Source organism: Heteronotia binoei, chromosome 11 (genome assembly GCF_032191835.1).
Source record: "Heteronotia binoei isolate CCM8104 ecotype False Entrance Well chromosome 11, APGP_CSIRO_Hbin_v1, whole genome shotgun sequence".
Classification (NCBI taxonomy): Eukaryota; Metazoa; Chordata; class Lepidosauria; order Squamata; family Gekkonidae; genus Heteronotia; species Heteronotia binoei.
The window spans coordinates 43405735-43432081 of record NC_083233.1 but is presented as its reverse complement, the minus strand read 5'-3'; the positions used below and the strand labels follow the sequence as shown (position 1 = coordinate 43432081).

General features: G+C 45.4%; 1 protein-coding gene across 2 annotated transcripts in view; it reads right to left on the bottom strand.

The window, feature by feature from the left end:
- ARHGEF6 (Rac/Cdc42 guanine nucleotide exchange factor 6) overlaps positions 1-16421 on the bottom strand; it is a 61663-nt gene extending 45242 nt beyond the window's left edge. Inside the window, exons 1-2 of one of the 2 annotated variants that reach the window (XM_060249264.1) lie at positions 16211-16421; positions 11847-11930 (exon numbers count right to left, since the gene is read on the bottom strand). In XM_060249264.1, the coding sequence (XP_060105247.1) occupies positions 11847-11930; positions 16211-16375 (249 nt within the window). In that variant the 5' untranslated portion in view covers positions 16376-16421. Of the gene's footprint in view, positions 1-1928; positions 2075-11846; positions 11931-16210 lie in introns of those variants that run through there. The other variant, XM_060249265.1, reaches the window with a different exon arrangement.
- Between the last annotated feature and the right edge of the window lie 9926 nt (positions 16422-26347).

Genomic DNA, 26347 nt, shown 5'->3' with positions numbered 1-26347 from the left:
GCACTTTTACAATTGCACCCTTTAAGTGCCAAGTAGCTCTGTGGCTTTTGCCTTCCTGGAGCAACACAGACACTGCAAGGCACTCCCTCTACCCACAACTTCAGATTCTTAATTATCATAGAACAAAATTAAAGGGAATTTCTTTTTTTAATCCAAGGGCTGCAGTGCCAGTTGCCAGCAACCCATACCCAAATGAGATTCTGAATTTGGGGTTGTCTGTGTTGTGCTTTCTTCTACCATCTGTGGTTTGGCACATCTGAGTCATCTGGAACTATGCATTCTGCAGGCAATTTGGAGCAACATACCTCATTGGATCTTACTCTGCACACATAACACAACACACTGTTTGTCTGAGTTTATGTGGGTTGGTCTGGGAAAGAGAAATGCGATGATGCTCTCAGCTCTTTTCCAGCCCTGCTGTGGCTCTATAAAATGCATATGCATGCATGCTATCACTCTCTCCCTATGGACTTTTTTAAAAAAAGATATTTTAAAGATTCCTGCAGAGCAGGAATGAACAGATGGTAGTCCATTAGGTGCTACTGTTTGCTGGGTTCTTGCAAAGAACGCTGGCCTGAGTCAACCTAGGTCTCAGGGCACATACCCAGGAGCACATATGGCAAGGGACATGTTAAGGCATATTCTGGACAAATCTGTAGCACACATCATCCATATGTAGACAGTCCCAGGATCAATCCCAAAGTCTGAGCAGCAATGGCTCTCCAGCAAAAACAACGAAGAATTCTGAGGCCCCTCCAAGAGCAACCAGAGCAGAAACATGCCAGAGCCAGCGCATAATTAAACGGGTGCACATTTTACAATTTCTGGAGTTTGCAGCCCTTTGAGTCTCATCACTCCTAGGAAGTGTTCCCTCTAAACTGAGTTAGCATGAGCTAGCTCACAGATTTTTAGCCTCCAGCTCACACATTTTTGTCTTAGCTCAGGAAGGATGACTCCAGAGCACAATAATTTAGGCAGTAGCTCACCAAAGTAGAATTTTTGTTCACAAGACTCTGCAGCTTAGAGGGAACACTGCTCTCAGGTTACCCTATTTTCCATGCAAAATGCATCAAGGTATGAAGCAGAAGGGGCCTCCAGTGCAGAAAACTAACTTTTCCGTGTATGTCAGAATGGAATAGCAAGAGGCTGGAGAGGCAGGCGGAAGGCAGAGTAGAAAGGGCAGACATAAAATTCAGTAGGCAGCCCGCAGGGAACATTTCACAGCTGGCAACAAGGAACAAACAGAATGGAAGAGGGTGACAGAAGGATAGTGGAGGAAGGAAAGAAGGGAAACACTACAGGGACAGTCGCCCCAGAAAAATCATCGACCTACTTTGGGGCCCAAAGTACCTCAACACTAAAACTCAAGCGCCGTCGGTGCGGTGGGGGGGGGGGGCACTCAGACACGCCGAGGAGAGAAGAGGGCGAGGAAAGAAGCAGAACAAGAGCGCAACCTGAGAGAGAGAAGTCTGTCTGGGGGAGGGATCGGGGTGTGCTGAAGCGGCATTCGCGCAGGATAGGGCGCACCAGGCACGGCAGAAAAACGAGCAGGGGGGGGGGGAGGGGGCTGCGCAGGTCGCCGGGGGGCCGGACTTGCTGGAAGGCAGGCACCCACCGCGGCCACTTGGCGAAGGGTTCCAGGCGCTGGAAGGAGCAGCGCGGCCAGGGGCGTAGAAAGGGAAATTCTAGGAAAGAGCGCAGGAGCCCCGCAGAGAGGCGTCCAAAGGGACCGGGCGGAGAGGCGCCACAGGGAAGGTCAGAATAAGTGGACGGGCGGGGGGGGGGGGCGGCTGTACAGCGGCCACGAGCGACGCCGGCCCAAAGCGGGCATAGAGAGGGGAAGAAAAACTGAAGACGCGGGGATGCCAGGACGGTGAGCAGGGGCGCGCTTGGAGACGGGCGCCCAAGGCTGGCAGGCTGACACTCACCCAGCTCAGGGTCTCCGCCGCGGCGGGCCCATGGCGGCGGGGGCCGACTCGCGCCGGCAGCAGCCACTGCGAGGGACAGACGGGAGGCGCCGCGCTCTGACCCGGAGCCGGATCGCAGGCAGGCGGCGCAAGGAAGGGGAAGTGATAGGCAGCAGCGAGGCAGGCAGGGTCGGGACTCAGGAGCGCCACCTCCAACCGCGCCGGGAGTCCCTCAGGCGCAGAGAGCCGCTGCAGCTGCGCGCACTCGACCCGCTCCCTTTGGGGATTTCGTGGCCAGCAGCCAGACTTGAGGATATGAATGAGAGCCAAAGTCTCCTGAACATGTGCAGAGCGCTTTCACTATTTTCTTAGACAGCTTACCCTTTCCGATCAGGATGGGGGGGGGGAGTTGAGTGGTCCGTCTGGCTTGAGCCCCTGCACTTCTTGTTAAAGTTTCAAAGGCGGGGGAGGGGCCACAGGGTGACAGGGGTGAACACTGTGAGACAGGCAAAGTGTCGCAAGTTGTTATTTCAAGCTAACTCCCTAACTTAATTACCGGCACAGGTTGCCAGGTCTGTGTTGGAAATACCTGGAGACTTTGGGGGTGGAGCCGGGAGAGGACGGGGTTTGGGGGACAGGACAGGAGGAGTCTCAGCAGGGTACACTGCCATAGAGTCCACCCTCCATAGCAACCGTTTTCTCCAGGGGAGCTGATCTTTGCCAGCTGGAGATCAGTTGTAAAAGTGGGAGACCAGGCCCCACCTGGAAGCTGGCAACCCTAGCTGGCACTGAAGTTTTGGTGAAAAGCTGGTCGTTTCACTGACGTTTCTATAATATAGCGGGTTCTACCCAATGATGAGGCGAGGTGGTAATGAACATAGCTCTTTTATTGAATACAGCATAGTATAGTGCTGCCTCAAAAGACTGAAGACTGGGCCAAACAGGGCCAACTATATATACACACAAAGTCCCCGGGCTAGCATGCTATTGGACCATTCAAACCAGCAGGGAGCTGGTGACTGGAACAGGGCAGCAGGAATTTGGATCGTACTGCCTATTGTTCCTGAATCCCCAGGCTCTGTCCTACAGGCTCCAACGAGCCAGGCAAGAACTCCATATAATAGATACAATTCCAGCCACATATACAACAGTTTCTTTGCTTCAATAGCCTGTAGGAGTAGTCATGCCCCCATGTTATTCCCCATGGAGAGAGAGTCCAAGACCACCCAGTGAACTTCATGGCTGAACAGGGATTCAGACTACATTCCCACCAGGGAAGCCCAGCATCACATCACCTACTATATGTACTGGCTCTCCTGGAAGGCGTATTTAAGATCAGCATTAGGTCCTTCTTGGCTTTCTTGTCGAAAAGGCAGACTTGGAGATTTTCACAAGTACCTGTTTTCCCGAGGACACACAATATTTTCATTATTTATTCAGGCTGTTTTTATTTGCTGCCTTTTCACCCAGGTGGGTCCCGCAAGGCTCCTATAAACCCTGTTTTTATCTTGGAAAGTAATAATGCCAATAGAAGAGAGTGCCTCTGAGACTGTGAAATGTACCTTATTGGCTTTCAGACTTCTAAAACGAAGTTATCTGTACATTGTACCAGCATGAGGACTGTCACTATAGGTTTATTTATGGAACTATTTCCCTCCTGCTTTTTGGGCATCAAGCTCACAACGTGGCTTGCAACAATAAAACCAATTACAATGCATCATAAATCCAAAACAGCAAAGCACAATAATCAATACAGCATTTTTAAAAGCCTCAGCTGAGTAAATAAACATGGCCAAACCAACAAAATTAATGCAGCCACTCAAACCATCACAGTCATGAATGAAGTCAGGCCGGCAGCCTACTGGACAACCCACATATGAACCCACCAATTTTAAAAGGCTTGCACATCTTTTGAATGCAACCCAGTGGCCATGTGCCTAAGCACTTCTCTCTATTGCTGCTGGTGCAGTCAAACAACAAACTCTGAAGCTTTTACTGAGCCCTTAGGCTGCTATATGTGGTCAAAGGCTTGCATTCTGCTCAGTGGGTCACAAATGGTGCCAGTTGCTGGAATGGCCACTTCAGAATGCCCTGTTCTCCCACAAGCTGACGAGGTATCCACTTCTATGGGATGGCTATAATCCAGACACCATTTCTGTTTTTCTCCAGGCCCTGTCTTGTCCTACTCAGAAATGCTTCTGTTTCAATAACAGTCACAATACGTTACTATATAAAGTTTGCACTCCTCCTCCCCTTGTTAAAAGAATCAATTGTTCCTCCCCTCCCACATATGGCACCGGGTGGGTGTTGCCATATGCGGTTAGAACTGTCATTTTCTTCTTCTTTCTTTCCTCTTTTAACTTTCTTGCCATCATGCCTGCAAACCCAGCTGGAAGGCCAGAAACACCCTCCCCACCAAGCATTGCTAAAGATACATGTGGTTTGAGCCAGTGGGTATGTATAATGTTATACTAATGTTGGTGCTTTCTTCATGCACAAGAAACATTCTGCTCAGGGCAGGCTATTACAAGTTCCACATCAACAGAAGATTCTTTGCACCGAGGGAAAGCACAACCATTACTGGAACAGATCTATTGGACCTAAGCAAGGGAATCTGGAGTGTATACCATGTTTATGAACAAAATGATAATATTTGAATTTTGGACTCTGTTTCACTGGGTCAGAAGCAGGACTTAATCTGTGCCAGATCTATGTCCCAGAATCTGTTTTAAACACCTGGACTATTCATTCTGTCTAGCCCCTTCGTTTGTGACATTTCTGGATGCTGCATATGATTGCACAGCCTTTTCCAGCCAAGTCCATACTGCCAAAGTCTGACCCAGTCTTCCTTCTCCATCCCGGCAGGGTGTTCCTGATCATGCATATATTCCATACATTTATGTTCTGCTTTTCCCCATGGCTCAAAGTTGCTTATAATTTTCTAGGAATAAGACCCATTGTGAAAATAAATACAATGGGCTCTAGAAAGAGGCTTTGGGCAAGTGCCCCAGCCTTGGGCACTCAGTATCAATTTGCTGTGGAATCTACCATGATGACGATTATGCAGACACTGAAGTGCATTGTTGCTGCCTTTTCCTGTTGTATTCAGTCTTGCAGCTTTTAATATTGGTGTATGCTTGTGGTATGAGCTGTCTTTTTTGACTTGGCATGGTTGTGATATGGAATACCATAGAACAGGGGTGTCAAACATGCAGCCCAGGGGCTGAATCAGCCCCCAGAGGTCTCCTATCAGGCCCCCAAGCAACTGGCTGTCATCTGCTTCTTTCTTCCTCTCTCTTGCTTCCTTTTGCATCACAGCTTGCTTTGCCAGGCTTGCTCAATTGCACAGGAGTTACAGAGCAAAGCATCTATTTTCTCCATTAGCTGAGGCTCCTCTCTTGGGGAGGAGGGGGGGAGGGAGAGCTTGCTTTGCCAGGCTCTCTCAATCACACAGCAGAGCTACTGAGCCAAGTCTCTCTTCCTTCTATTGGCTGAGCCTCCTCCCCCTCCTGGTCCTCTGGACAAGGAAGGAAAGAGGCAGAGCTTCCTTTGCCCAGTTCCCTGGATCCCATGGGAGAAATACAAAGAAAGCATCGTTAAGACCAACGAGTACTAATGTTTTAAGATTTTTTTTTTAAAAATCTTTGTTTGCCTGTGTGCTTTATAAAGTTTATCTCTCTGCTATACACATGGCCCAGCCTGACAAGGTCTCATTTGAGTTCGACATCCCAGCCATACAGTATAGCTTCAAGGCAGCCATTTTCTGTCAGGGAAGTGATCTGGCTTCCACTTTCTATCTCCCCTCCCTGCAGTCTCTACCTAGGAAAAGTACAGTCCTTCCCCACAGTGGAGACCAAAGCAGGAGGGAAGCAGCCTAAGCAGGGTATGATGACATGGAATCTACTATTTTCTCCAGGGGAGTGATCTCTGCCATCTGGAGAGCAGTTGTAATTCTGAGTGATCTCCAGCGCTCATCTGGAGATTGGCAACTATGGTTCTCCAGGAGGAGATGGCTGGTTTGCAGGGCAGAGTCTATGACATTGTATCTGTCTGAGGTCCTACCATTCCTCAAACCCCATCTTCTCCAGTTCTACCCCTCAGATCTCCAGGAATTTCCCAGTATGGAGTTGGCAACCTTATCTCCTTCCCAGACAACCATCAACCTACCTTGATCTCCCCCTCTGACTTCAGCTTTCTATCTCCTCCCCCCTCACTGCAGCCTTTTCCTAGGAAAGGTACAGTCTTTCTCTGCACTGAGGACCAAAGCAACTTACATCATTCTCTTCTCCCCTTTTTGGTCTCCGCAACAACCCTGTGAGGTAGGTTAGGCTGAAAGTCTGTGACCTGAAATCATGCAGCCAGCTTTCACAACAAGAGCCTGGGTCCGGCAGTCCCTGCTCTGAAGCGCTAACTCCTATGTCACATTGACTGTCATAGGGGGGGCTTGCTGCTAGACAGTAGCAAGCAGTTAGGCCTAGGGTAGCCAACCTCCAGGTGGAGCCTGATGATCTCCTGGTATCACAACTGAACTCCAGACAACATATCTCTTTCCCCCTGGAGAAAATAACTGCTTTGGAAGGTGGACTCTATGGCATTATATTCAGCTGAGGCCTCTCCCATTTCCAAACCCTGGCTTTTGTGGACTCTAACACAAAATCCCCAGGAATTTTCCACCAACCTGGAGCTGGCAACCCTAGTCAGGACTGGCTCCAATGAGTTCTCTTTCAAAGACCAAATAGGCCTGGAACGGGCCTCCTCCCCCTGCCTTTTATTGACAGAACCAAGCTTGGTTGCCTAGCAACAGACACAGCAAGAACCTGTTTCTGGCAGACCCTGCTCTGAAGCCCTAACTCCTATGCCCTCATCAAATTCCACCACAGAATCTCCAGGAATTTTCCACCAACCTGGAACTGGCAGCCAATGGACTGGCTCCAATGAGTTCTGCCTTAGAGGCCTTTAGTGATACCTTTCAGACAAACAGTCTGTCTCTGATAATGTTGTTGGTCTTAAGCACAGGACTTCAATCTCTATCTGTGTTTTGCTTTCCCTCTGTATCTCTCTCTGTATCTGGTCTGTTGTCACAGGATGCCATTTTTCCCCCTTTCCAGAGGAGGCTAGGGAGGAGTCCTCAGCCAATCAAGAAAAGCCTTTCTCTGGCTCCCCCCCTCACTCTTCCTTCCTCAGCCAATTGAGAGAAGGGTTTCTTTCTCTCCTCTGTGAATCAGTGCGACAGGCAGCTCAGCCAATGGGAGAATAGGGAGAGCCAGTAACTGCCAGAAAAATAGGTTTCCTACCTGTAACTGATGATCTTCGAGTGGTCATCTGTGCAGTCACACTGATGGGATACAGGCGCCCGCGCCGATCACGATCGGTATTCTTGAAACCCATTTGTCCATGGTGATTCTGGCCCACGCCTGGAAATGATGGAAAAGCCTGGTATGGTCCGAAACCGAGGGGGGGGGGGAAGAGGAGCAGGGGAAAAGGCAGTCAAAGTCCCTTCTTGGGTTGCCTGTTTCCCTTCTGTCTGGAGGATTGGGAAGAGGCAGGAGAATATTTTGATTTAGAGTTGTATGGAGGCTTGGAGAAAGATGTTGTGCTCCTTGGCTTCCACTGTTGTTCTGTGGTTTGTTTGGCAAACGGCTTCTTGTTCCAAGGTTTGTTCCAGGGTCACCTGGTCTGAGACCTGGAGGAGACAGGTACCCCTACGTTTCGAGATGTTCGGATACTCTTGTCCATTTCTTGTAACACAGAGTCCGTGTTGGAACTAAACAAGCCATTACCGTCAAAGGGGAGGTCTTCAATGTATGACTGCGTATCTGGCTGTAAAGCAGTCGACCTTAGCCAGGAGTGGCGTCTCAGTGTGATGGCAGAGGTGATCGTTTTGGCCCCAATATCGCCTGAGTGCTTGGCAGAGTTGAGTTGCTGTTTTGCCAGCGTCATGCCCTCTTTCTGGATCTTTTTGATGGCGGTCTTAGCCTGTTCAGGAAGGCCCGGCAAGATACTCGACAGTTGGTCCCATAGGGAATATTGATATCTCCCCATACAGGCTGCGTAGTTTGCGACCTTGACTCTGAGTGAGCCCGCTGAATAGAAGCGTCTGCCCAAAATGTCTAGCTTCTTTCCCTCTTTGTCCGGGGGAGAAGCATGTGTTTTCCGAGCTTTAGATGATGAGGCTACTACAACTGAATTTGGTTTGGGATGGTTAAACAAGAATTCAGCTGTAGACTCCTGGATGCGGTACATATGGTCCAGCCTGTGTGAGGATATGGGGGTCGAAGCCAGCTTGACCCAAGATGATTTCGCTGTGTGCAGCATAACTGTTGTTAATGGCAGGGCGATAGCAGTAGAGGTGTCCATTTGGACAATATCGAAGACGTTGTCTGTGACCACAGGTTGGGGTTGTACTGTCGGTAACGACAAGGTCTGGGCCATCCATTTTAAAAGGTCCCCATAAGACTTAAGGTCTTCGGATGGGGAAATGGGTTGGTCCTCGACAACTTTGTGGGAGGGCGATGGATCCTCTGGTGATGAGGCGATCCCCTGGTTCTTCCTGGATCGAGCCTTCCTCCGATCTAGGAGAGCCTTCCACCGACTCGGTGTGCTCTGATGTAAGTCTCAGGGTTTCTGGAGCCTTCAAGGACTCTGGGGTTGCCTGTTCCGCGTCCCGGGAGCGTGGGGAGATCTTTTGCTTACGCGGGGACTTAGCATCTGACGGCTTCGATGCTGACGCTGATGTGCTACGTTTCGGAGGCTGATAAGATGTTCTCGACCTGCATGAAGCTTCCGAATGCTGGTCCCACTCCGGCTGTCTTGGTGGAAACCAGGGAAACATGGAGGGCATTGGGTACGATCCGTACAGGTACTGCCACTGATGCTGGTCCCAGGGTATCGGTGGCGGTGGTTGTTTTCGGAGAGGAGAGCGGTCTTTGCGAGGGGACCTCTCATCCTCCGATTCTCGAAATCGGCGCCGATGGCGAGGGCTCTTGGATCAATCTCTCTGCGTACTCCTGGAGCAATCGCGCCTGAGGCTCCTGGATCGGTGCCGAGGCGTGAACGAGCGTCCTCTAGGCGGGCTGAGGGAGCGGTCTTGGCGAGGGGTGACCGATTGATCTCGAACGGGGGCCCAGGATCGAAGGGTTTCCTCAACTGTGTGGATGTCGGGTGGACTGTCCTCCGTTCCAGAGCATTGTGTTAGCTCCAGATCCCGATCGGAGTCCGACGATATGGCGATCTGGGTTGACATGGAAGCCAGCATCGGAGGGCTTAGTTGGCGGCGAAGCGATTCCGATGGCGAGGTGGGAGAGGAAGATGCGCCAGGCCGATGTTTAAGTTTGTCCGCCTTCTTCTTCCTCTTCGCTTTCGGCTGCGCTCCCTTCTCCTCCCTTGGCTTTTTGCAGGCGTGGAGGAGGCCGACTTAGATGCCGAGCCCGGTTTCGCGGGGCGATCGGCGTCGGTAGGAGTTCTGTCGGTATCGACCAACTCCGATGTCGACAGCTTGTGACTTGCCGTCAGCGTTTTCTTGGGAGACAACGCGCGCTCCATTAGTGCTGCTACTAGTCGGGCTACCCAGTTCTTTTTGGTCTGCTGCAAAAACTTTGCGCAGTGTGCGCATGTGTCTGGTCTATGAGACTCACCCAAACAGAGGAGGCAAAGAGCGTGTCTGTCCGGAGGGGCGATTTTGCTCCCGCACTTTGCACACCTCTTGAAGAATCCCCAACGCCTTTCCATGCGAGGGGAAGAAAAAGGGGGGGGGGGGGGGGAAAACGCGGGAAAGGGAAAAAAACTACCAAGGAAAAAATTTTTAGACGAGCCTTTCCGCCTTCCCTCTCGCCCAAAAATCAAGACAAAAATAGTATAAAGTCTCTAAGTCTCAATCACAACTAACAAGAAAAGATATCTACCGACTGTAGCGAATGATCGACTGATCCAAGTGGCGGTCAGAAGAGAACTGGCGGGATGTCCGCTCCAGTCTCAGTGGGCATGCGCGGTGGGGCTTCTGCGCATGCGCACTGGGCCTGGGGTGTGGAAATCCGCAGCTTTCAAGAATACCGATCGTGATCGGCGCCTATATCCCATCAGTGTGATGCACAGAGACCACGAAGAAGATCTGGTTGGTTGCCTTTTACTGACAGAATCAGCTTGGCTGGCTAGCAACAGTCACACAGGGAGGAGAGGACTCAACCAGTGCCATGCAAGTACTCTTGACTGATAGTTTGATGGGCCAAAGTTGATGCACCACAGTCCCACCCAATCCGGTTGCTTGGTTTTGCCAAGTTGAGAGGACTTTTATTATATTATAGATAGATTGGATAACATTCAATGAATCTACTCATTTCTTGAGAGGAATAGCAATAGAAACAAAGTCCCGTCTCAAGGTTTGCTGCCACTGATGTGGAAGGTAAAATTCTTCCCTATCTCCCAAACAGGATCCAGTTCTTAAATTTAGCTTGTATTCTTGTTGCCTATAGGGAAACCTCACCATATGGTAAGAAATAACTATAAGATTGTCATGGTTTCAATGTCTTGTAAAACCATAGTAAACATGCAAAAGGAGGATTTATTTTTTGGATAGGAAAAAATTGCTTAGCAGTGACTGTTTCACTACTGCCACCATGAGAGATGACACCTTCCCTTTTTATCCTGTAACTTGGTGCCACCTTCAAAGAAGCCTTTACCACAACTTCTTAGTGTTGGCTAACACAAAGCCAAAGGCAGTTGAAGCCATTACCTTCTTCTTTGCCTTCTTCTCCTCTGTCAAAATATAGATTGTGGACTCCAGGCAGGAACGCATCCTTAACTGCTTCTGTAACTTTGTTAACCATGCTCACGTTACCAGCACTAAATGAATTGGCTTGGATCCAAACACGCCTTTCTGTTTTTGGCACAAACTTTGGCTCACTGCACTCCTTCTGTGAGTAGATGCTTTCTCCATGAGCAGAAAGACACCTGGGGGGGCACCAACCTCAGATAGACTTCTATGTAGCTTGAAAATCTTGAAATATTTCTAAATATTATGAAAGAATGTCTGCTAAATGGAGAGATGCTGAAAAACTGGGTTGAAGGAAAGTCAGGCTAGCCCCTTATTTCAAAGGTAGAAAACATGCTTTGCATTTTATTTTATTTACATCCCACTTTTGTCCTCTCTAATTTCCAATGTGGCTTGCAATACAAACAATAAAATCCAATAATCGATATAAATGTTTACAGTAAAATCCTAAATAGAGTTGCATCTTTCTAAACCCATTGACTCCAATTGACTTATCCCACCCACATGCAGCCCACTAGGGCTTTTCCCAGTGGCACTAATGGCCAGTCCACCTATGGACTCTCAAAAAACAAAGTAAGTAAAATGCATCAACAATTTTTTACAACAAAAAATCAAAGAACCAGCAATAAAGTGAGTAGTTTGGAGTCCGCAAACAAATTAACCACTATAAAACCATTTTTCACTTTTTACCAAAAGATAGCAGTGGAGTAATCCATCTGGGGAGGGTGTTGCATAAAATGGGGCACCCCTCATAGAAAAGGTAATATCTTCAGCAGCCTGTTTCTGAACTGGGAGCACCAAGACCAGCATCTCCAGTGCAGACTGGAGAGGTTCTTATGGGAGATGTCAGTCCTTCAGGTAATTGATCCTAAGTTTTACTAGGATTAAAACATTTCGAATTGTGTGCAGTGTCAATGAAAATCTTTCAATACAGTAAAAATACTACAGATACTGTAGAAGTATTATTGATATTATTAACATTTTATAACAATGGTTTGCTTTTAAACGCCAGAGTTCCCTTGTTAAGTCTTGGGTATGACCTGTAAAAGGATTAGAACTCACAAGGACCCTTAGTGAAGTCTTGGAGGGTCTCCACCTATCAAAGTAGATGCTTCTGAGCTAAATAAAATATCAGAGACGATACAAGGCAGTTCTACATGCTTAACACTCACCTCCACTTTAAGTGCTGCACACCCATTTAAGAACTCCTTGATGTTGCCAATGCAGTCTGCTTCTGTCTTGGGCTCTAAACAATACTGTAAGAATCAAAAGCCAGCAATGAACATCTTGACAGCTCCCGTCAGAATAGCCTGTTCTGTTCTCAGCAAGCCTGGGTAGATATTAAACTGTGTATTTGTACTACTGAATGAGACAGCTTGGTGCTGGAGAGATTTTCAGAAGAGGGTGGACCGTGGTGGGTGTGTGGTGGGTAGAGGCAAGCTGTCAAGCCAGGAAGAATGAGCGGAGCCAACGGAACAACTGAACCAGAAAACGATGTGGCTCACTTCTTGTTTTGAATGTCAAGAGGATGACTCGGCCCTTGAAGATCACCCTGCCCAAGGCAGACCACAGCTTGTATCAGGGGTGTGTGTATAGACATTCCATTGCTAGCCTTTTTTCTTGGGGGGGGGGGAGCCATCAATGTAATTATATAGGTATGAAGCCTTCCTGTGATTTTGGAAAAGGGAGAGGGAAGATATTATTAGCTGTGTTTAGGGTGACAGATGCAGAGAAAGAAGGGATTTGAGCATCTAATAATTGTATCTAATGCTGCTAGCTTCTATGTCAGTGTGGAATGTGCCATTGGCAGCCAGCTTCTAAACCATTACAGTTGGGCAGGGATGCTTGAGGAAGGGCCATGCAGGGTGAAGTGACACAGGGGTTCCTCCATCAGATTTCCCAGTGGCTAGGGAGCAGGGATGGAGCTGTACTCTGCTCTTGTCCTTGCTCTTGCTCCGATTTGCAGGTCAAAATCTGAATCTATGATTTTATTAATCTTGAAGGCTGCCAAGCAAATTATTCCAAACAAAATGTGTATTTGCATAATTGTAGAAAATGTATAAAGCAGTACCTCTCCTTGGTCCAGAATTGGGGTACTTCGGTGTAGGTTTGGCATTAATCTGCCATGGAGGCAAAAACAAACACCGCACCCCCCCCCCCCCCGCCCCGTGTTTCTCTTCTGTCCCAAATCCTCATGTATTTTTTAGAATGATTCTCAAGCATATGAGTTGTGGCTTGGAGTCCTTGAGATGTACACTTAGCCAGCCTGAGTGATTTTGCAGTTAAAAGGTTCCTGTTTTTTGGAGGGTGGGGGAAGTATTTCACTAACAGCCTTTTTTATCACACTGCTGTTTCCTCTTTCTTCTCAAGTTCTTTCTTCTTTCATCTGTCATGCTTTTCAAATATTACTAATCAAGGGCTGTGATCTACAGCACTATCCAAATGACGCTGATCAGCAATAGATTTAGGACAGACCAAAGAATATGCATCTACAAACAATGCATCATTTATGGGATTTGCTGCCACAGGAAGTGATAGTTTTGGCCCTTGTCCTACACAGCCTTTAAAGGGAAGGAGATGTGAAATGTTCATGGAAGATGGGTCTAGTGGGGGCAATCAGCCCCAATGGATCAATTGAACCTCTGTATTCAGGGGCAGCCACTGAAATAAATACCAGCTGCTGGTGGGAGCAGCAGGAGTTAAAATATTGCTTTGTTGCATGTTTCCTCTGTAGCCACTATGGACAAACAGGATGGGACAAGATAGGATAGTTGGTTTGATCCAGCAAGTTGATGGTATAGTGTAGTGGTTAGACTAGAGTAGGGGTGTCAAACATGCGGCCCGGGGGCCACATCAGGCCCCCAGAGGGGTCCTATCAGACCCGTGAGCAAATCAAAAGTAGGTTTGCAATTTACAGATACACACCTGAACAACATCCTCAAGATTGCTATAGCACAGACATGGTCTCCAGTTTTTTATGCAATAATTCAGAACAAGGTGTCAGTTATCAGTTTGATGCAATATAAACAAAATATTGCAAGAGTGCTCATCTTTTAAGCAGGTTTAAGTTTTTTAAAAAAATCTTTCATTGTGTCTGTCTGTGTCTGCTACCTGGCATTATATTTCATGACATGCATGGCTCAGGCCAACAAGGTCTCGTTTATGTCAGATCCATCCCTCATAACAAATGAGTTTGACATGCCTGGACTAAAGCATCAGACTAGGGTCTGGGTGAGTCAGGTCTGAATCTTCACTCTGCCATGGAAACTTGCTATATGACCTTGGGCCAGTCACACACTCTCAGCCTGATCTACCTCACAGTTATCCTCGTAACAACCATTCTGGAGGTAGGCTTGGCTGAGATAAGAGTGAATGACCCTAGACAACCCAGTGAGCTTCATGGGCAAGTGGGGATGCAAACACGGGTCTCTGAGGGCTTACTCTGCCATCTTAACCATGAGCCCTGAACTGCTCTTCTTCTATCATGGGATTCAAGCTGGCATACATGGAAGGGTTAAAAGAAAGGGGTAGGGGGACTTAACCTAAAATGGATTGAATTAAGAACCAGAAGGTTAAGGCACTCACAATATAAGGGCCCAATAGTTCTGTATCTAAAATTGAAGCATAAATATTATCAAATGTATGAAAAATACATGGATTTATTATAAATTCAACAAAAACAAATAGACCCGAATAATAGCCTCAGTTCAGAATAAATCATACATTAATTCCAAAGATAGACCATTATTATTACCCTGAACAAGCATGTTTCAGCCAATTGGTCTTCCTCAGTGGTCAAACAATGTTGTAACAGAATGGCTCAAGAAATTACAATAATAGTCATTTCTTGAACTTAGACCAAGGTAAAATTGTTTAATAGTCAGTATCTGTGACCTAAGGTAGAGATATAAACCATAGGCCTCCTTTTAGATAACTTGCTGCTTTCATCAGGTACATTTATTTTGAATAATGGTTTAATTTTGTACCTGTCTCTTCTGGTCAATTTTTTTTTAAAAGATGCAATCTGGAGCAAATAGTAATGTAATAGTGCCTTATCTTCCACCCAGGCACTGAATTTATTGAAATCTGCTTGGCTTCAGCAATGGGACTTTATCATGCACCTTCTTCCATTCTAGCATGTGATAGTTCTCAGATCTGAATGCCCAACGGACACTGTTCTATTGTTTCTTTGGCACAGGACACCACATTTACTTATGGTTGCTGAAAGGCTCCACCATATAGAACCACATTACACAGAAAGTGGACTTCCAATTCACCTTCCATGTGTTGGCTATAATGTAAGAATCAGGGCCGTCAACAAACAACTATGAATAGGGTTGCCAGGTGGATCTGGAAAAGGGTGGGGTTTGGGGAGGAGAGGGGCCTCAGTGTGGTGCAACGCCATAGAGTCCACCCTTCAAAGCAGCCAGCTTCTCCAGGGGAACTGCTGTCTGCCATCTGGAGATGTAAAAGTGAGAGATCTCAAGCCCCGCCTGGAGGCTGGCAACCCTAATAAGCACATGTAAGTGTACCATTTTGTACCCACGAACAGGGAAAGCTTTATTTTTCCACTCTGTCCAGACAGGCAGAATGGCCTTCATCAGAATCCAGAAGGACTAGGTTGGTTTTAATTTGCCCTCCATATATTCCTTTGTCACAGCTGAAAATAGCCACGTATATCTTATTTAGTGCATTTTTATCCAACCTTTTCTTCAAGCTCAGGAGGCGCATACATTGGCCTTCCCTCCTCCATTTTACCCTCACAACAATCCTGTATGGTAGGCTAGGTTGATAGTGGCCCAAATGCACCTGTGAGTTTCTCTTAATAAGAGAACAGGGATTTGAATCCACGCCTCCCAGGGCCTAGCTTCACCCTAACTACTGCACCACACATTGAAGATCATTACCCAGTCCTGCCCCCTTCTTCTCTGCCTACTGTGCATTGCGTTCATTTCTCTGCAATATCCTGTCCTACACTGGCTTCTGCAGCAAGATATGTGAATAAACGGTATCATTTAAAAAAAACTTGACAGCATTTAATTTCACAATGGATCTAATTGTATTCACCAAACAGCTGCAACTCAAATGCATTCAGCAGCATTCACTGTCTGGATGAGCAATTAAGGGGTGTGTGTAGAAAGGAGAGTGTGCTCTTGCGCCTATGACACTGCACCCTTGGACATGCATGTAGCTACCTCCTTCCTTTTAGATATTTAATGCCTTGGAATCTAGAATCTCTTTCCTTAGATGATAGGTGTGATTTAAACATGATGCTGGGAAAGCAAAGACACTTACACATGGGACTTGCACCGTGTCAATTAACTTTAGTCACTCCTGCAATAGGTGCATGTGCTTGCTTAAATTAACTCAAGTCTCTTGGAGAGTTAAGAGTATTATTAGTGGGACTCAGTTTCTTACCAATATTGAAGCTTATGGTTGCAGGATACGGATCACCCAACCCCGTACAGGTACCATTTTCACAGATCTTGCAACACAGAGGCTTTGAGCAACAAACATTTCGGCTTGTAACACTTACCTTGTCTAGAAACCCTGGAAAAAGCCGTAGAGCAAGCTTGCACAACACTACTCCGTCCTTCAAGGACATTTTGAGGAACTGCTCAGGGTCACCAATCCGCATTTTGGGGGAATTTAGGGCCCCCGATGAAATCAGCCAAGTCACTATTTGCTCTTCTGGATTCATGGTTGAAGATCTTTCGTTTCTGGCAGCAGAACTTATGCGCAACCAGGCCTAAACCACATCCGCGATTGTGTCTTCCTGCTTCTTCTGAGGTTGGTGGAAGCGAGCAGAGCTAGTGTTGACTGATTGCCCTGAACTTAAAGCCACAAACCAGTTGAATTCTTCAAAACAGAAAAACAAGCTACAAGAAACTGACTGTGCTGACTGGAGGAACTGGTTGGTGTGCATTTTCAGTCATGGTTTCTGGTCTTTTTCTGAGTGTGTCTGTGGAAGTATTAGTGAGGGGAAGTGCTAGAGCAGAGATGGCCAAAATGCAGCTCGAGAGGCACATGTGGCTCTTTCACATGCATTGTGTGGCTCTTGAAGTCTCCACCACCTCATCAACCAGCTTGGAGAAAGCATTTCTCTTTTTAAATCACTTGTCCAAGCCAACCAGGGGCTTGGAGAATGCAATTAAAGTTGCTTTCTTTCCACTTCCATTTGCCTGCCTGCCTTCCTTCTCTCAAACATCTGACATTCATGTCTTGTGGCTCTCAAACATGTTTATTCTACGTGGCCCTTACCTTAAACAAATTTGGCCACCCCTGTGCAAGGGGTGTAACTGTAAATAAAATTTTGTTGCTCCCCCCCACCCCACCACATATAAAATTACCTTCTGCCTAGTCAGACCATTGGTCAGTCTAACCCAGCATAAGTTGATCCAATCAGCAGTGACTCTTCAAGATCTTGGTGCAGAGAGCAGCAGTTCCAGGCTTGAGATACCAAGCATCGATGCTGGAGTCTTCTGCATGCAAAGCATGTGCTTTTCTACTGAGCTGTACCCTTTCCACAAAAGGGCCTTCACTTGCAGTAGAATGAACTGGTAAAATCATTGCTTGCTTCTTCAGATACAGCTGCTGTATCTGAGGAAGTGTGCAGTGACTCGTGAAAGCTCATACCCTGTCACAAATGTAGTTAAGTCTTTTAAGGTGCTACTGGACTTTTGCTCTCTTCTTCTGCTAACATGGCTAACCATCTTGGTCAAATCATGAGGTGGTAAAGTTGATTGTACCACTTAAGACAGCTTAAAAGGGTGCTGTTTTAGTGCTGCTGCCTATATATACTGTATCCAAACAAAAATACAAGTCTAATAATATGAGAAGGAAAAGGTTGTAGCTAAGCCAACTCTCTAATGTGCTACTTTTCTAAAGTACAACTCATACATTTAGGCTGCTTTGGCCACCAGTAGTGGCTCAACTGTTCAGTTTGAAAGGTGGCTTGCAACATACAGCCAATTTGAATGACCCAGGCCCTAAAAGAAATTTTCTTTTTACTGTACAGTCTTCTACCTCTATAATCCAATCTCTCTATTGATGGACGGTCGAACTGACGATGTCCCTATAAACCTGGACCGGGCGTTGCAAGCCATGGCGGGTTGGCTCAGGCTGAGTGGGCTAAAGCGGAATCCAGCGAAGACAGAGGTCCTCTGCGTGGGTCGCGGCAGGCCAGGAGGGATCTCCCTACCAACTTTTGACGGTGCGTCACTGATACCAGTGCGCAGGGTCAAGAGCTTGGGGCGTGCTACTGGAGCCTTCGAGGCCCAGATAGCTGCCACTGCCAAATCCGCCTTCTTCCACCTTAGGAGGGCGAGGCAGTTGGCCCTTCCTGGAACATGGCGACCTGGCAACTGTGATCCATGCAACGGTCACCTCGAGGCTGGACTACTGTAATGCCCTCTACATGGGGCTGCCCTTGTACCGAACGTGGAAACTACAGCTAGTGCAGAATGCAGCGGCCAGGCTGTTAGTGGGACTACCACGGTGGGAACACGTACAGCCTAGGCTGTGGGAGCTGCACTGGCTGCCAATTGTGTACCGAGTTCATTACAAGGTGCTGGTTATTACCTTTAAAGCCCTATATGGCCGAGGACCGGCCTACCTTAGGGACCGCCTCTCTCCATATGTTCCCCAGAGAGCACTGAGATCCACTTCCCAAAATCTACTCCCTGGACTAAGGGAGGCCAGACTGAAAACAAAGGAGCAGGCTTTCTCTACAATGGCTCCCCAATGGTGGAATCAACTACCAGAGGAGGTGCGAGCCCTGCGAGACCGAAATCAGTTTCGCAGGGCTTGCAAAACCACCCTGTCAACTTGCGTTTAAGATGGAACCCGGGTAATGACACATAGCCATCCTACACATATATTGAACTGTAGCACTTTAATCTGTAGCTGATATTTTAATTGTTTATTTAACTTAATTTGAATGTATTTAACTATTTTGTCTTTTATTGTAATGATTGTATTTTATTGTAATCATGGTGTAAACCATGTCATGTGAGCTGCCCTGAGCCTGCCTCGGCGGGGGAGGGCGGGATATAAGAATAAATTTATTATTATTATTATTGTATGACACCATACTTTAGTTTTCTGATTCTGTAACCCTGCTCCTACTGTAGTTTTTTGCTGTGCCACTGGACTCTTAATATTTGGGAATCCATCTTGTACCTCAGGAAGAAAGTGGGCTATAAGAGAAGTAAATAATTCTTCCTAAAGGTACAAAAAAGAATCTGCAACACTAGAAAAGGGGCTGTGGATCAGAGACACGACATGAAATATAAAAAGACCAAAGAATGTCTATTAGTGCAAGCGGAACTTCCTTTCCTGCATTCAAGGCAGTCATACACAGGACTGCCTTGAATGCAGAAGCTCAAGCTGATATGCAACTTCTGTACATTTTAGTACACAACTGAAATTCAACCTGCTTCCTAGAAAATAGCCTTGCTCCATTTTCTCACACAACACATATTGGAGCAAACCCATGAAATTTATTTGGCCTAACCAAAATATTAAATGTGCAAGCTGCTGAGTTTTCCAGAAGTATACAGCTGAATAGCTAAAAGACACACCAGCAATCAACAAGCAGGGGCAATACAAGGAAAAAAAGGGGCTGTTACAGGCTTTGTAAGGCCTCATGTTTTAAAAATCCATCCTCATGCTCTGAAGAACTTGTGCTATCGAACTAGATTTTGTTCTGTGGCATTTCTTTTGAACAATGGTTACTGGTAGTTAACACTGACACACATCCATCTACCTTCTGCCCCTCAATGCTTTTCCTCCAATGTTTTCCCAGTTAAAGCAAGGCATCCTGTCACAAGCCAGTTTGTGACAAACTGACACAAAAATCTGAGCCCTTTCATGCAGATTTGGCCTGGGCCATTGTCTCCACCTAGTGGCAGACAGCTTGAAATTCAAACACTTTGAACTAGGGCGATGCAAAGCTAACTGGCCTAATTCATTTACTTGCAAGATACGAAAACACATGACCACTCTCCTTAGTCACTAAAGCTTCATTTTCATGTTATGCTCTAAATGTGGGAACAAGCAAATCCCCACCTGCTTAATGCAAGAAGCACCTTCTGCAGAAGTGAGGGTTAGCGACTGCTGATGCAGATAAGACCTTTTCAGGGGAGGTTGAGCAGTTTGTGAAGGCAAGTAAAATGCATATTTTGGTGGTCAACTGGAACCCCTTTGTGTTTTTAAGGCCAGATATTAACAGAAGTGCATTGTTGTTGCCTGCCTCTGCCCAACCTTCAACTTCCTTGGTGGTCTCCCAACCAAGTCCTAAACCAGAGCTGATCCCACTTCACTTTTGAGGTCTAACAAGATCAGGCTACTCTGGGCACTCACTATTTAGGAAAGCTTTTCAGAACTTCTGCCCAATGTAGTTTATTTTGGTACCTGTTTCTGTATGGTTTCCCCAGTTCAGCTTCAAACTCCAAGAAAAACAGCACACAATATACATAATTCAGATAAACCCACCAGAAAACAGGATTTGATCAGATGCAAAAACTAGTGATCCCCACTACAAAACACCAAACTTGGAGCTTCCGCCTAAAACACCTGGACTTGATGGGAAGACTGAGATAAGGCCCTGAATAACTTGACATCCCTTTAGGAATGCAGGCAGATTTTTAGTTGGGAAAGCCCATGAAGCTAAATGACCTTAGGAGCCATCTTCAAAAGTACAGATGTTAAATCATACCAGGGAGAGTATGCTGAATTACCAGTCTGCAAATTGAGGACTCTTAAAAATGTCACAAATCAACATTTCGACTCGATGGGATATACTCCATAAACTGAGTCACTTCTGAATACATTAAGGAATGGTCTGTAAGTATTTCAAGGACAAACGAATATTGCCATTGCAACTCCCACCCTTATCCTCCACTAGCCTTTGTTAACTCTCCCTCCCTGCCATGTTGAGAACTTTTAACTCTCCTTTGCAACCCAAAAATCCATTGTCAGTCATAACTGACCTGCTGCAGATCTGAGAAATACTTTAAAGAGAGTTCCAGAAAGAACATGAATCCAGTTCTATTAGCCAGAAGATGGACTCACTTAGCAGAAAGCAGCAACTAATGGATAATGTATGCAAATTAAGGGCAGGATAAGACAGCAAAATAGCAATATCACTAGCCATTATACCCAGTGAACAAATGAAATATAGTTTTACAAGTCAGACCTAACCCCACACCCTCTATTTTGGATGCCCTTGCTCAGGGATGGGGTAGTTAAGTCTCCCTCTTCAACTACAGTTTCACATAGGCAGCTGTTGTGCCTTATGATGAAACTAGTATTCTTCACATAAAGAAGTGAAGGTTTACAAATTTTTAACACACTGGCTTGAATAAAGATCTCACTCAAATGCTTGCAGAGGAGGGATTTGGGTCTCCAACCGCATTTATGCTAGCTTTCTCCATTTTTGAAGTGCACAACAGTAGTTTTGTTCAAACACAGGCAGAAATGGAAGTGTGATACCAGTTCACTTGCCCAGAGATTAGAGTAACCAAGTGAGGACAGAACCTGCCAAAGAGCCACATGTAAACTGACAGAGAATACAAGGCTTCCTTAGTTCATAGCAATTTTTTTAAGACCAAGTTTAAGTTAATATTTAACAGTATTTAAAAATCCAGTTTCTTAATGTGTGTAATTTTCAATGGTGGCAAATACAGATGAAAGCAGATGCAATTGTGACTTGTTTTATTCAAATAGAACTTTTATTAAAAATGAAATCTACTAAAACCAGGCTATTTGCAAGTCCTGCCCCTTTTCCAAATAAGGCTGTGTTTCCAAACCCGTGGGTTGCAAAGCTTCTGAAAGTGAGTTGTAGGTCAGCCCTGACAAATGGCTTCCCCTGCCATTCCCTACAGCCCACACTGTCTGTTCAGCCATTTCCCTTGCTCTCTGTATTTTGGAAACCAAGATCTGACCCTGAAACAGTATCTACCATGGCGTATACTAGTTGGTATTTCCCCCCTTAATATACATGTTGATTAAGTAAAACATGTCCTGATGGTTACCAGAGGAAGTTTCTTAGAATCTTTAAAGGGGGGCTAGAGGGAGTAATGGAGAAGAGAGGGTGGTCAATAGTCAGCAACCTCTAGCTAGAAACATAAAGGGAAGAGTGGTTAATAGCTAGAAACATAATATGCAAAGGGTGTGTATATTAGAATGTCACTTGCTTGGGGTTCATAGTAGAGAGAACTGCACTCTTTGTGCAACATTTGTTAGTTTCTCAAAACATCTGGTTAGACTCTGTAGAAAAATGGAAAGTTTTGACTAGTTAACCACAGAAGTCATAGTTTGTCTATGGCTCCTTGATGGGTTACCATACCAAGTAAATTTGGGCTTGTGAGGGGTCACCATAGCAAAAGAGGTTGGGAAGTGCTGGTGTAGGGGATAAACCTCTAACGCCCTATTCAAGATTTGTCAATCAGCTTGATCTGCGTTGCATATGGTCTTTTAAAATTAGCTGCCTGCAGGTACACAATATGGAACTTTGCTACTAGTTTCATTAAGTACTCTGATAACATGAGATGTCTCAGATACTTCAGGCACTCCCAAATCAGAAGAATCAAAAGTAGGCTTTTTAGTGCCACTAAACAGACAGCTTGACTATATTCTGAGATACATTTGCTGCTGGCCTGTTAACAGTGGCACCTGTTAGGGAGCTAATGAGCTGTTAGTTCACTTGATACTGTAGATCAGGGATCCTCAACCCCCGGTCTGTGGACTGGTACCAGTCCGTGGCCTGTTAGCAACTGGGCCATGAATTGTATAATTAGTTCATTATATATTACAATGTAGTCATAAGAAGACAACAATATTAGATTTATATCCTGGCCTCCACTCCAAATTTCAGAGTCTCAAAGTGGCTCACAATCTCCCCCCAGAAACTGCTCTTTCAAGGACAACTCTGTGAGAGCTATGGCTGACCCAAGGCCATTCCAACAGCTTCAAGCAGAGAAGTGGGAAACCAAACCCAGTTCTCCCAGATAAGAGTCCGCACACTTAACCACCACACCAAACTAATAGAAATAAAGTGTACAACTGTATCATCCTGAAACCATAGCTCCCCCCACTCCCTGGTCCGCAGAAAAATTGTCTTCCACAAAACCAGTCCCTGATGCCAAAAAGGTTGGGGACCACTGTTGCAGATGATTTAGTGCATCCCCTAGAAACCCCAGAAAAGATAGCCTGCTCTAGGCTTTTTTAAAATAAAGATTTTGTAGAATTTTCCTCTGGGATGTTTAGCTGACAGCTTCATTTCTGGTGCTCTCCCTAGACATAACACAGAAGGAAGGATTTCACAATATTCTTCATTACCCCAAGGCAGCTCTCATTAGAGGCTGGTGACCCCTTTGTTAAAGGGAACCAGGTAATTTGGGCAAAAATGCTAAAGATTGCTTCCTGTTGTCTTTCCTGGACCCATAATCTAGATGCATAATAGCACTTTGACCTCCCTCTGAAAAGTTTTCCTTAAACACTGTAATTGTGTTTTAAGCCTGCCCAACACTGCATTCTCCATGGGCATCTGCTCTTCACCACAATTAGCCAAGTACCTAAAAAAAAAAAAGAGAGAGAAAGCAGAATCAGCACTGTTTCAAAGAGAAGAAATGGCTTGAGATCACTGAATTACCAGTAAATTAACCTGAATCAACCTCAAAGAAAAGAAATAAGTAGCAACTCGCAAAAGACTGCTGATGTGACAATTATGCTCCACAACTTCTGTACACAGAATCTTTAGAAAACCATGGTTCTATTTCATCTGTTTACAGCTTCTCAATAAGCTACTCTATTCACTGCTTTCCAGATGGCTGAATAGTACTTCCTGTCTCGACTTGAATGCACCACTGTATACACTAATGTCCAAAAGAGCCTTCTGGTTGCCATCAATTATAAGGGTATTCCAGTTAGCATTGCTACAACCTTAGCAGCAAGCTGCACTCACAAACTCACTCTTTAAAGACAATGTTAGTTGCTTCTGCATCTCATTAGAAAAGTTTCTGAAAATCAAAGTAAGTAGAGTGCCTTAACATCTAAAACAAAACCAATACTTTTCTAGCAGCAAGAACTACTACACAACTCAATTCTTGAAAAGCTGTAGACCATGAGGGCAGATCTGACATAAATGAGACCTTGCCGGGCCATGTGAGTCATAAAATATGCCAGGTAGCAGATATATAAACTTTATAAAGGACAGAGACAAACGCAAATTTAAAAAAAGTTTAAAATAAAACATGCTTAAAACATCCTTGATCTTAGGAAACTCTGGCTCTGAGAGGAGCCTCAGCCAATGGAGAAAACAGAGGCTTTGCTCTGTAGCTCCTGTGTGATTGAGCAAGCCTGCAACCTGTGATGCAGACGGAAGCAAGAGAGAGGGAGAAGAAAGCAGACTTACTTGCAGGCCTGATAGGAAACCCTCTGGGGGTCTGATCCAGCTGCCAGGCTGCATGTTTGACACCCCTGCTGGACTATTTAAGGACAGCAATTCACTATTTCTACTAACGGCTCACCTAAGTTTTGTATTTTACATGCAACTTGAGCTTACACCAGGGGTGGGGAACAGTGGCTCTACAGGTGTTTTGCCTACAACTCACATCAGCCCCAGCCAGCATGGCCACCCCTGGCTTACACTAATATGCACCTGTGTACAAACATCCACAGTATGTAGCAGGCTCTATGTTTGTGTTTAGGGCAGATTTTCCCCCTCCAGTTAAAAACCTAACCAGCTGAAAATTACACCCTTTATGGCCACTGACCATAAGTCACATTTTAAAAGTCAGTCATTTCTCCACATAGTGGAATTACTCAGAACATGTACAGAAGCCTTCAGTTCAAAGAAACTGATTATTGGCTTCTCAGCATTTTTTCCTACTGGAGTAGAACACAAGTTGCCGGGGGGGTTTTGTATTTGAATCTTGACACTTGGACAATCTCCGTGGCTGAAGTACCTAGTTTCAATTTCAATTCTACTTTGAAACAGGTACTAGTTCTCAGATTCAAGCTAAAGGCTTTGTACTGCTCATAAAGCTACAGTTCCTCTTTAGAATTCACCTGCTGAACTGCTTTAGCCAATATCCATGTTGTCCACCATCGACATACTGCATCTCAGGTCATATCTCCTTGGGTGATGGTCAGCCTGCAACAGTTAGCACAGGTATGAAAAACAGAGCTAGCACAAGTTGCCCAAGCCCATAACCTCCCCCTCAAAAAAACAAACTGGTATGCCTGGGTTTGCCGATTAATCTGTTTCAAGCTCTAATGCTTTAGTTTGAGGTGGAAGGTTCACTTGCTTGGAAATGAACTGGTGGCTTAGTGATAAGTTGCATGGCTTATGGATTCTTATTTCCTTTCCAATGGTGATTTTCATGGTCAATCCATAAGTTGATTGGCAAATATATTTTGAGGACTACAGTGGAACTTTAGTTGGAGGTCTTCAAGTCTTAACAAGAGCATCTCTGAACTTCGCGGCTGCACCTGGGTCATGACAATGTGCCACAGGTCCTGCCATTTTGCATCAACACTCTCCACAAAAGACTACAGTACAAAAAGTGATCAGGCATCCAACTAAACATCAGGTTCGTAACCATGGCTTGCTCGAAATTCCCCAAGATGATCTAGATTTTGGCAACTTAAGCCAATTTCAGTTTATGTTAGGGTTTTAATTTCTTAATATACAGAGGAGCCTGGTTAAGGATCTTCATTGAAACACACTGGGCAAAAAGCAACCCTTTTCAACCCTTTTACAGGGAGTTTGTCTACAATGAGCTGCTTTTTTAAAGTGTCATTTTCAAAAGCTTTGTGCCATACACACTTTCATCCAAGATAAGGTTATGCTGAATTTAGAAGGCTTCGCCTAAGGTTATCCAGCACAGTTTTTCCATTGGGTGCTGCATTCTTTACATCTAGATAGAACTTCCATTGCCATGATGTACAGCATATCCTACCGTACTAGGAAGATGATAGTTTTGATTTCAAGTTTGACTTAGACTGAAAAACTAGTTTGCTTTGCTTACCATCTTTGCTGTTTCACAGGCATTTGGTGCTTTATATCTGTTGTGGAATGCTGTAAGTTTCACTGTTAATATGAAGCCATAAGCCTTTCACTGAAGTTGGAGAGAAAGACTTCTTTGCTTATCTTATTTTCTCCATTTTGCCTTTGGAGTCAAAGATGTTCCTTTAAAAATGAGACACTACAGGGTTGCAAAAATTTGAAACAGTAAGAGCAAGTATTGTTTTGTAGCTTCTTTGATGGAACCGGTCAAACCTTTTATTTACAGAACTCTGTAGCTTGCTTACTACAGATTATTATTTTATTTGGGGGGGGATGAGGTTCTTGCAAATTCCCAAATGAAACACGTAGGAAGGCACAATGCACATTCAGCATTATCCATTTGTTGTTTTGATTTAATGACTGAATGGTATCTTGAATTTTACACAAGGCTGAAGAAATTTCATATTTGGGAGCTTTGTGTGCATTCTAGCACTAACATTTTAAGTTTGGCACACATCCCCACCACCCTCCAACAACTAAAATGGTGCCCAGAAAAATGGCACATTTGCATACGTAGAATGATCCATGGCCATTTTAGATGGCTACACGTTGTATGCGGAGCTTTAGGTTTGCTGGTCTCATTGATGAGGTGAGAAGTGA